Source organism: Miscanthus floridulus, chromosome 5, assembly GCF_019320115.1.
Source record: "Miscanthus floridulus cultivar M001 chromosome 5, ASM1932011v1, whole genome shotgun sequence".
Taxonomy (NCBI): domain Eukaryota; kingdom Viridiplantae; phylum Streptophyta; class Magnoliopsida; order Poales; family Poaceae; genus Miscanthus; species Miscanthus floridulus.
The window spans coordinates 17,311,723-17,323,852 of record NC_089584.1 but is presented as its reverse complement, the minus strand read 5'-3'; the positions used below and the strand labels follow the sequence as shown (position 1 = coordinate 17,323,852).

The window sequence follows — 12,130 nt, the reverse complement described above, 5'->3', positions numbered from 1 at the left end:
AATGCAATTATAGAAAGACTGGCTCATGTATATGAAAGACTTGTTTTCCTTACTTTTTTTTATCATAAATTCAGTTTGTTCCCACGAAGATTCAAATTAACATGTGTGCAGATTGTGCTTTTGCTATTTCTCAATCCATGAACCATGCTTCTTAATAGCGTTATAAAATTACCGCAGCAATGCACACAGTATCATCTGATATACTTAAATGTTCCTACAAGTCGACATTATTTAGGAACAAATGCATTTAAAAAATCGCTTGAGTCTTATACTATAATAAATAAGTAAATTAATCAAATACGATTGGCTTCGAGGATTTCTTGCATGACCCGCTTGAGCGCCCAGTCCTCTGTCACAATAGTACTGTGCTCAGCCCCATGAAGTTTGATGGACTTGTACAGCTTGTTCTGCTCCGGCTGCCGACGCATCTTCTCGTCGAACGCCAACATGCTGATCAAATTCATGGTATTGTCTCCGTCGCCATACACTATCTCGGGTTCCGCGTCGAAGTCGCCGTCCCAGTAAACCAGCTGCTCCGGCGTGTCGTTATTGCCCACTCCATTGATGCACGTCGTCGGCACCATGGGGGCCTGGAAGGAGCTCATCTTCGGGACCGCTGGTCTCGTGAAAGGCTCCACGCCGGCGCCGAAGCCGATGTCGGCCAGGAGGTCCTCCACGTCGTAGGCGGAGTAGTTCCTCCGCGCGGTGACCACGAGCGGCCTGTCCCCGAACACCGCCGGGGAAGGGAAGCTGACGATGGAGGACTCGAAGCTCCTCCACATGGGCCTCAGAGTCAGCGCGAGCTGGGTGACCGTGGGGATGTACATCAGGTCGGACCCGGAGACGAAGTACTGCAGAGTTACGACGAGCCCTTCCGCCAGCACCGGAGCGACGAGGATGAGGTGCTTGATGTACCTGTCTCGCCACGACATGGGCGTGCTCCGCACGAACTCCAGCGCCACCATCCCCCCGAAGCTGTGCCCGAAGAGGATCACCTTCTTGTTCTCGTTCTTCTCGCTCGCGTCCTCGATGAGCCTCGTCAGCCGCCGGAAGTAGCGCGAGAAGACCTCCGATGACTGGCCGGGCACCGGCGGGGCGTAGCGGAGGTCGTACTGGGCGGCGAACAGGGTGTCGCCGTCGCGGTACCCGGCCTTTTCGAGCTCGTGTCTAAGGACCTCAAAGCACCAGGTCGTGTGCTCCGGGTTCCTCTGGAAGCCTCGGGAGGAGCCGAAGCCGCGCACGCGCGTCTCGACACCGGGGAGGTTCCGGTAGTCGTTGGCGGCGGGGTCGTAGACGAGGGTCATCTGCTCGATGAAGCACTGCACGTAGTGGTGCGCGGGCAGGTCGGAGCAGTTGGCCCAGAGCCCGAACCAGCCCTTCCCCTTCATCGCGCCGCACCGCGGCACGGAGGGGCGGTAGGCGTCCGTGAGCCGCGCCTCCAGCTCGCTGCAGAGCAGCCCGGGAACCAGCACCAGCGGGTGGAGGAGGACCTCGCCGCCGCCGGTCGTTGTTCCGCCGCCGTTGGCAGCACCCTCCGACGGCTGGTGGTCGATCGTCGTCGTGGGCGAGAGGAGCTCCCGGAGGCCAGTGGGGAGGAGGAGGAGGCGGAGCGGCGCCACAACCTGGAGAATCCTCGCCATGATGTTGCCGGCCGGCTGTGTGCCTGTGTCTGTGGCCTGTGGGTAACGTAACCACGTTGGCACTCCTCAGTGCAGTGCACTCCAGTCGGTCACATTGATACGTTCCTAGTCGACGAAACTGACGTATGCGCTGCAAGGACAGATGATGTTGCCGGCCGGCTGTGTGCCTGTGGGGCCATGTTTAGTTCCACCGAAATCCAAACTTTGATACTATGCAAAAAAAAAAAAAAAAGATTTTTCGTCACATCAAACTTACGGTATATGCATGCATGGAGTACTAAATGTTGACGAAATCAAAAACTAATTGCACAGTTTGGTTGTACTTTGCGAGACGAATATTTTGAGCCTAATTAATCAATGATTGAACAATTATTACCAAATACAAACGAAATGCTATAGTGCGTTACAGTGCTACAGTATTCCCGGCGCGCGCCGATTCCTCATGCAACTAAACGCGGCCTGGGTGACGTAACCACGTTGGCACTCCTCAGTGCAGTGCACTCCAGTCGGTCACGTTCGTACGTACGCCTCTTATTTATTTGGCTCCACGACGACCATGTTTCCGAATCGGTTACCTTTCCTAGTGCAGGGAGATGGATGTGGAGAATAAGAAAAAAGGACGGTAACGTGAAGCACGCCGTCTCCTTCTGTTTCCATCCCTTTCGTGATGGATGTGGAGAATAAGAAAAAAGGACGGTAACATGAAGCACGCCGTCTCCTGTTTCCATCCCTTTCGTGAAAAAATTCAACACTGTTGATTGACTTCTACTGGTCTCCTCCGATCCATATCTTTTTTGTTCTTATACTGTATACGTACGTCTCTCGTTCTCTAGCGATATCTCCTCAGTTACGTACGGTGGCTGCGTGCTTGGCCACGACTAAGCCCACACCGAAAAGCCACGGTCGTCGTCGATCCAAGCAGCATGCGGATGTACCGTGAAGCCCGCTGATGCAAGCAGCAACAAGCCATAGGGAAAAAAGCCTACAAATGTGCAGCTTTCGTAGCTAGCAGTAGCAAAAAGGCCAGGAGCCGAGGAATCGACGGGCCAATTACGCACGAGCATCGGCGACGGCTTGTCCGAAACGATTCTAAATTTCCAACCGGAACAGTATTTTTCTTTCACACAAACCATCCAGTAGTACTTTTTTACGAACCAGCAACGATACGAACCAACCAACCGAACATGCCGGAGGTCTCAGCGGGACGGCTCAGACTGGGGATACAGTTCCGGCCGGCGAGTAGTTGCTTGTGGCCGGAGTCCCAGCGTTCCCACCTGCTGAGAATGGCGTTCCAAAATTTTAAATCGTATATAGATTTCATAGGAACCAGTTTTTATTTTCACAGAAAAAAGAAAAAAAAACCAGCAAAGAGAAAAAAAAGAATCCTCGGATTCCAAAAGGGAATATTTAGATATAGCCTTAGAAATCCACAACCATATAAAACAGATTCTCCACAATAAAATCAGAATTGTGATCTGTTTGTGATAGATCCAATTTCACAAAAACAACTCCACAATACCAGCTCCACCATAGATCAATTTCGCCGTGGATCTAGGCAACGATAAAACTATTTGGGACAACTTCACCATGGATATGGATTCATATACAATTATAAAAAAAATCATTCAGGGACCAAATTTAAAAAGACATGATTATCTCGTCGTCCTCCACGAAAGGAGGCAGCAGAGGGTAGGGGCAGAGCCACGGCACGGCACAGCCATGCGGGGCCGTGGTGGGGACGGGCATGGCCGTGCCAACCATGGAGGGACCGTGCACGGCCACGGCTTGGTTGCAGGCATGCACAAAGGCATAGGGTTGGGGCAAAGCATGGCCATGGCTGAGTCGCCGGAGGAAACACAGGCGCAAGCTCGAGCATAGCAGGGCCATGGCGGAGCTGCCGGCAAGAACACAGGTGCAGGCTCGGGGTAGAGCACGACAATGGCGGGGTCAGGGGCAAGAGCGCGGCCATGGCTGGGTTAGGGCATAGCACGGCCATGCCAGGGTTGGGGACGAGCACGGCGCTGGCGCCGTGAACGGCCTCTGACTCCTCATAGTCATATGTCTACGCCGATTTCGAGTCGGAATCCATGAGCAAACCCAAGTCCTTGGCCAACGGACACGTGCGCGGTGGCGGTCGGGAGCGGCAACACCAGGCACGGTGGTCACGAGCTAGACGTGACAGGCTAGGTGAGGTAGAAGAAGGCCAGACATGGTGGATGGAGGAGACAGGGCCAAGCGGTGGCACCGATGGAGACCACATCTAATCTCACGAGGAATAAAAAGAATGAAGCGAAATGGTATCTTGGATTGGGTAATCGGTGGCATGGTTGGTAATTTCTCGCAAGTGCTCCATGGACCTCATGAATTTGGAAGACATCCATGTTTTGTTGGATCTTTAGCCGGTGAAGCTGAAGGTGTTTGACAAAAAAAATCTAAAAGTGAAACTGTTTTTTAGATCTTGAGCTGTTGGGAGCTACCCCAAACACTCCCATAATCAAAATTGACTCCAGAGGTACTAACTGTAGAGCTGGCCGGAATGGAGACTCCCAGCTTCTGCTTATTTTATTTAGGACTTAGGGCATCTCCAGTAGTTCAAAGAAAAACAATTGGAAAATTCATGGGTTTTTCAAGTGGCTATAAAATATTGGAAGTATATTTTAGAAACTCTTGGAGATGCTCAAGAGACAACGACGCTTCACTTCACTAGAGCGGTTTGGCGAGGAAGTCGCTGAAGCCGTTTCTGTACCTAATGGGTGGAACCATGAAAATATGACTTTTTCTCATAAATTTTAGTATAACAAAATTGTCACTAAGCTGGTTTTAGCAAACATTTTTCTTCGACAGATTCAACTCTAGTGGAAACGCTGTTCTACAAAAGAAATCAACGTCGGAGCCCCCCTACTCTAGTGTCGGTGTCGGGACCGTAGCGTACACAACGGCGCTCAAGTCCTTTCTTTTCTTGTGCAATCACTTTAAAGCAAGTACAGCAACGGGCTATAAGTAAGGCTATATGCTGAGACGAAGGAGAAGCGAATTATAAGTTTACATACAGTATGTGTGCAAGAACTCAGAAACTTTGTGGGAGAAATAAATGGTCATAGATGAACCAACTACTATATGGATAGGCTAAAATATCAGTCGTTGCAGCTCATACTGTATTATTTGTCTTCTCTTAGACATAATAGAGCATTTATGTGGCCGCTCGTGCTTGGGGTCCAGGAAGCCCGTGCAGGGCCTGTTCGTTTCGCTGAAATTTGATCTATGCTAATGTTTATGCTGATTTGTTGTAAGAAAAAAACACTCATTCACTTAAAATATTGTCTATAGTTTGTATCACCCTGGATAGATTCCTGGGCCAGGGTTGGGACTTGGGAGCATGTTGCCTGGGATAACTAAGCTAGATAGCACATCTGAACTGTGATCTCTAGCCTTTGTTTTCTGTTCGTTTTTTTTTCTTGTTCTTCAATAAATTCAGTAGGGGCGCAACCCCTCCTGTTCGTTAAAAAAAAATAAGGTCATGTTTGATACCCATTAAATTATAATAATTAGATTTTGATCCAAACAAGGTTAGATTACACGATAGAATATTACAATCAAAACTCTTGATTACCATATCCAGGTGAAACTAGGTTATAGGGCACTATGGATGCTGAAAATCCAACTTGTCCCGGCCAATTGTCCAATTTGCCAAACTATAAAAGATGCGATAGTAATTTCTCACTTTAATCAACCATGATCACTCACCATAATCCAAAGATCCAAACATTCTGATTGTCATTATCTGTCTATGTATATAACCTATACCTAATAATAAAGAGACAAAATTTCTACCATTGTTAAATTTTCGTCCAACCTAATCATCCATGTTGTATCCGCGTTACAAGCACTCTATCCATATTTCCATATTTTTTCCGTTTCGATCTTGGCCTTTTTTTCCCTCCTCCCGCTCGCACATACATGTTCCGGATCGTCCATCGCGATTTTTTTTTAATTTTAACACTTTTTTTAAACTAATTCTAAATCTAACACTAGCTGTTTTTTATTTTTAAAACTAATACTTTTGGCCGCGCCTATTGCCATGCATGGTGGCGCGACAGCGGGCTGACGTGGCGACGACCAGAATCGCTGACCGGTGACGTGGCAAGGCTTGCCGCGCCACCGATCTTGGCGCCGCACGCCGTGATCGCCTGGCCCTGGCCTGCCCGCGCGAGGCTCCATGCGCTGCTCCTTGGAAACCGGGACGCCTTTTGGCGAAATGGTACTATAGCACTTTCGTTGTCATTTGATAATTAGTGTTCAATCATAGTCTAATTAGGCTTAAAAGATTCGTCTCGTGAATTTCGTCTAAACTGTGTAATTAGTTTTATTTTTTATTTATATTTAATGTTTCATGTATGCGTCCAAAAATTCGATGTGACGGGAAAAATTTGGGAACTAAACACTACCCAAACCCAAATTCCCAAAAAATGCTACAGTAGCCATCACATCGAATCTTGCGATACGTGCATGTAGCATTAAATGTAGACGAAAAAAAACTAATTGCACAGTTTGGTTGGAAATCGCGAGACGAACGTTTTGAGCCTAATTGGTCCATGATTAAACACTAATTGTCAAATAAAAACGAAAGTACTACGGTATCCAAAATTTCAAAATTCGGCCAAATAAACACGGGCACAGTGGTGTAACCCCGGAGAGAATTCCTTCGTTGTCATACAAAATTAGTATTTGCTTCGTTGCCATAAAAATTTCCAAAATTCTCTCAATGCCATCAAATAAATTGTGTGGCCATCTCTCTCAAACAGCACGCAGCAGTGAATCGATCGATGTCGTAGTAGTACTTGGAGACAGTTTCCCCAGGCTTTGCGTCTTGGCCACACTGACCGACCCGTCACCCTCCAGAGTTCATCGCAACCGGACAAGGGCTACGCAACGAACTGATGTATGAGTAGATGGTGAGAGAAAGACGGTTTCAGAAGGGCAGGACGACGCATGCGAGGCCCTCAGTTTCCTTGCCCATCATTGGATGCCAAACTGCCACAGGCGTCCTTTACCTATACTCGGCCTGTTGGTTGAATGGTTTCTCAACTGGTTTGGGCTAGTTGGTGCTGGTTTATTGTGAGAGAAAAATACTGTTGACTGGTTGATTTAAGCTAGCTAAAACCAACAAGCGAACAGGCTGACTATGTTTAATTTTGGTGTTTCATCCAATTCAGATCAACTGATTTGTTTTTGGAGTTATACTCCGGTCTTAGCAATTGAGTCTGAAACAGCTGAATTTCTCTTATATACTAATACTTTCCAGGGGCAGCTAATCTGGAGTTCTGGACACGGATGATGCCATGGTGGCAAACAGATGTGCCATAGTTAGGCCCAGTTTAGTTCCAAAAATTTTGGCAAAATGAGCACCGTAGCATTTTCGTTGTTATTTGGCAAATAGTGTTCAATCATAGTCTAATTAGGCCTTAAAAATTCGTCTCGTGAATTTCGTCTAAACTGTGTAATTAGTTTTATTTTTTATTTATATTTAATACTTCATACATGCGTCTAAAGATTCGATGTGACGAAGAATCTTGAAAAATTTTGCAAAAAACTGGCCCTTGGTCAACTACACAATCCAGTTCTGAACTTTTGGATTGACAGATCATTGAGCAGCAAATCTCTGTCAATCTGTTGCTGTCATGTGGAATGGCATATTGGCATGGCTGCCCTTGCCCTAGTGAGGAGTACAGTACAATAGTGGGCCTCCACCTCCAGTGAGATGGTTGTAGCTCTCTGTAGCTAGTACGGTCTGGATCGGACATGCACAGCCCAAGCAAGCATGCATGCTCTAGCTGAGCTGAGGAAAGCATGAGCATGTACGACGTGCTCCCTTGTTTAGTTCTCGTAAATTTTTCCCAAAAAGTACTACAGGAGTCATTACATCGAATCTTGCGATACATGTACATGTATAAAACATTAAATATAGATAAAAAAAACTAATTGTACAGTTAGGTTGAAAATTGAAAGACGAATATTTTGAGTCTAATTAGTCCATGATTGAACATTAATTACCAACTAAAAACGAACGTTAACTGACAAACTGACGATGACAGCAACAGTGGTCGCAACGTGACCGAACCGACAGAGCCCATAGCCCTGTCACCTACTCCTACATGACCGAACAGTGACCTAGACTGGACATGCACAGCACAAGCATGAAGCATGGATGGCTATCCTATCACCTACTCATACATGATGACTGATGAGCAAAGGAAGGAATGGCATGCAGAGAACACCAGTGAACTGAAATGCCCTTGCCATCTCATCAATCTCACACATGGCCCGAATGGTGCAGTACAGCCTTTCTTCGTCAAGGCCTCTCCTCTCCTCCTCCTACTACTCCTTTTCCTTCTCCTTCTCCTGCTGTGTTTAATTCGCAAAATTTAGGAATTTAGCTACCGTAGTATTTTCATTTTTATTTAGCAATTAATGTTCAATTATGGACTAATTAGGCTCAAAACGTTCATCTCGTGATTTCCAACCAAACTGTGCAATTAGTTTTTTTTCGTCTTCATTTAATGCTCCATGCACGTATCGCAAGATTCGATGTGATGGCTACTGGAGCACTTTTTGAGAAAGTTTTGGAAAAGTTTGGCTACTGTAGCAACGTTATGCAGCAACAGAGGGATTCTCATCCATGGCTCATCAATGTGGTTTGGTGGCAGAGGAATGGGGGGGGGGGGGGGGGGGGGGGGGGGGGGGCTCTGCTGCAGCCTTTTTTCATCAGTGTGTACTATACCTTCTTTGACCCTCCCCCGTCCTCTGCTGCTTCCTTTTTATCAAGGCCTCGGACAGCACACACCAGATACAGAGTTCAGTATTCCGAAAAATGCAGCGCACCATAAATGAATTCTACAGGATTTTGAAATGAATTCTGCGGGATTTTGAAATGAACCTCCTTGTGTATTCTAACAAGTTGTGAGCTTTCTTGGTGTTTCTTTAGATGGCCATCAGACTCATCACACTGTGAACCAGATACTGTTTCAGTGAACCTTTTAAGGGATGCGTTAATTCTGAATTCTAGAACTGCAAGTTTACAGCAGCAGCTTCACCATGACAATTCGTAGAGAGAAAATCAGATTTTTTTTTGTGCATAAGGAATCAACAAGTTACAGAAGCATATATATATATATATATATATATATATATATATATATGGAATTACTATCCTGTAGCTGGCTGTAGAATAACTTATTCTGTAGCCACTTTGAGTTACGATAATTACTATGTTAATTTACGAGATTATAGTAACTCCTCACTAAGTTGTTTAATATAACGTTATGGTAAATATCTCCATGTGTTATAGTAACCCAACTATCGTAAACATGTATTGACATTATGGTAAATTAGTATATAAAATTATAGTAAATAGAGGTGGCTATAGAATAACTTATTTTGTAGCCGGCTACTGAATAGCCTTATATATATATATATATATATATATATATATAGAACAACTACTTTATAGCTGGCTACAAAATAACCTATTCTATAGCCACCTTGAGTTACTATAATTACTATGTTAATTTATGAGATTATAGTAACTCCTTACTAAGTGGTTTATTATAACGTTATGGTAAATATCCCTATGTGTTATAGTAACCCAACTATAGTAAATATATATTGACATTATCGTAAATTAGTATATAAAATTATGGTAAATGGAGGTGGCTACAGAATAACTTATTCTATAGCTGGCTACTGAATAGCTATATATATATATATATATATATATATATATATATATATATATATATATATATAAACTAACTGCAAGATGCAGGCTGCAGCGTTGCACACAGCTGAACTCACTCCCAGTATCTTCCTTCGTCGTCTATAACTGAATCTGGGGTGTCCTAAAATTTATGTCACATCAAATATTTAGAGGCTAATAAGGTGCATTAAATATAAATTAATTACAAAATTAATTATATAGATGGAGGCTAATTTTTGAGACGAATTTTTTAAGTCTAATTAATCTATCATTAGCATATTTTACTGTAGCATCACGTTGTCCAATCATGACCTAATTAGGCTTAAAAGATTCGTCTCACAAATTAGTCGTAAGTTGTGCAATTAGTTTCGTAATTAGTTTATATTTAATATTCTATATATATGTCTAAATATTTGATGTGACCAGAATTTTAGAAGGCGGGGAAGCAACCAAACGGGCCCAGCTCCTCACTTCTGGCCTTCTCCAGTTCTCCTGCTTCGACGCCACACTTGGCAGCACTCAGCAGCAGCTGCTACTCTGCAACGCAGTCTGCACACATATGTACTTTTATCACGGCAGCGGGCTCGATGTACTAGCACACATATGTACTTTTATCACGGCAGCGGGCGGGTACGCAGCCTCAGCGCCCGTGCCCTGCGCGGCACAGGGACGGGACAAGGGGAGCGGCGGTGTCAGAGCCAGACCCAGACGTTAAGGGCTGGAACGCAGGATTTTTTTTTATTCTTACGGTTTGTAAAATTAAACTAATTTTTGTGAAATTCCTATGTGATTTCTGTGAAATTTCTGTGTTTCAAACAGACCCTAAGTTGCGGACACGTCTCTCGCCTGTCTTTGGCGTCGCGGTTTCCGAGGAGCAGCGCATCGAACCTCGCACGGGTAGGCTAGGGCCAGGCGATCATAGCGCGTCGCTGCCGCGCCAAGGAGGAGGGCGCGGCAGTGCCGCGCCAAGATCGGTGGCACGGTAAGTCCTGCCATGTCACCGGTCAACGATTTCGGTCGTCGCCACGTCAGCCCGTTGTTGCGCCACCATGTATGGCGCGGTATAAGCATTTGGCCGCGCCATGGCAATAGGCGCGGCCAAAAGTGTTATTTTAAAAAATAAAAAATAAAAAACAGTCAGTGTTAGATTTAGAATTAATTTTCAAAAAATGTTAAAATAAATAAAAAATCTCCGTCGCGGTCTCAGGGATGTGCTGTCCCGTTCGTGCACGGTGATGTCCGTGACTTTTCTATTCCAAAAATGATGTCCTTTCCATGTTTATTTTATTTTGTTTTTCTTTTCTAACGAAGGAAATATGCTTTTCATATATATATAAAGATAAAGATAAAGAATAAATACGATATTATGTTTGAAACGTTCAGCCTTAATAAATAAATATTTCTATTACTAAGTTGTTAGTTTTAATTAGAAATAAATTATTACTGTAACCAATGTTTTCCTAAACGGTAAACGGTCTTTACACGGTCGCCCTTCGTTTAGCGTTTAGGCTGTTTACACGGTGTTTAAACGAAGTTAAACGGTCTAAACGGTTTTGTACTTTATATATATATATATATATATATATATATATATATATATATATATATATATATATAGAACTACTATTCTGTAGCTGGCCATAGAATAACTTATTCTGTAGCCACTTTGAGTTACGATAATTACTATGTTAATTTACGAGATTTACAGTAACTCCTTACTAAGTGGTTTACTATAACATTATGGTAAATATTCCCATGTGTTATAGTAACCCAACTATCGTAAATATGTATTGACATTATGGTAAATTAGTATATAAAATTATGGTAAATAGAGGTGGCTACAGAATAACTTATTTTGTAGCCGGCTGCTGAATAGTCTCTCCCTATATATATATATATATATATATATATATATATATATATATATATATATATATATATATATGTGTGTGTGTGTGTGCATGTAAAAAATCAAGTATTCTAGCATTTATACAAATTTATCCGAGTAAAAATCAATTATTTTGGTATGTATATATATTTATGCATGTGAAAAGAAAAAATATAGATATTTATGCATGTAACATATCAAGTGTACACATTTATAAATATAATAAACTTAAGTATACAAATTTATCCATACAAAACAGAACTAGATTTACCTCGTGTTCGCCTAAACGGCCGTTTAAACAGCTGTTTAGCCCGTTTAATGCTGTTTATCTCCGTTTCGTTTAGGCCGTTTTCCCGTTTTTTTGACAGTTTAATTTCCGTTTACCCCTAAACAAAACAGTTTACCACCGTTTACCGTTTACTGGCCGTTTAATCCGTTTAGGCAAACACTGACTGTAACATGAATCAGCCAATAGCCTAAGTAATCAAATCGTAAACTTAAATCTTAAGCAGATTGTCAACCAATCTAATCAAAATAAATGTTTCTCCATACTATTTGCATACTAGTGCAAATCTTTAAGTTGTCCGCATATACCAGTGCAACTCTCAACAGGTGTTACACGTGGAAACCGAGACACGACGATGATGATTACCCCTTTCCAACTTTAATAAGATATTAAAATTACATATTTTTATAGATCCTCAAAAATATTGGATTAATAGAATATTATTATATTATTGTTAATATTAACTTATATTATGGATACGATGATCATCATAGAATAAAATGTAGTTTTTAAGTTTTATAGAAATATAATAAAAATAAAAATCTAACATTGTCATCCTTGCT

The 12,130-nt window shown here is 43.1% G+C and overlaps 1 protein-coding gene across 1 annotated transcript; it reads right to left on the bottom strand.

Moving 5' to 3' along the window:
- Nucleotides 1-227: 227 nt before the first annotated feature.
- LOC136451656 (lecithin-cholesterol acyltransferase-like 1) lies at nucleotides 228-1,742 on the bottom strand. Its single transcript, XM_066452344.1, has one exon. It carries the CDS (start codon nucleotides 1,638-1,640, stop codon nucleotides 294-296), a length of 1,347 nt encoding a protein of 448 aa, XP_066308441.1. The 5' UTR covers nucleotides 1,641-1,742; the 3' UTR covers nucleotides 228-293.
- Between the last annotated feature and the right edge of the window lie 10,388 nt (nucleotides 1,743-12,130).

What these genes read in the sequence shown, in the direction of transcription:
- LOC136451656 (XM_066452344.1), bottom strand. Translation starts at nt 1,640, where the DNA reads ATGGCGAGGATTCTCCAGGTTGTGGCGCCGCTCCGCCTCCTCCTCCTC.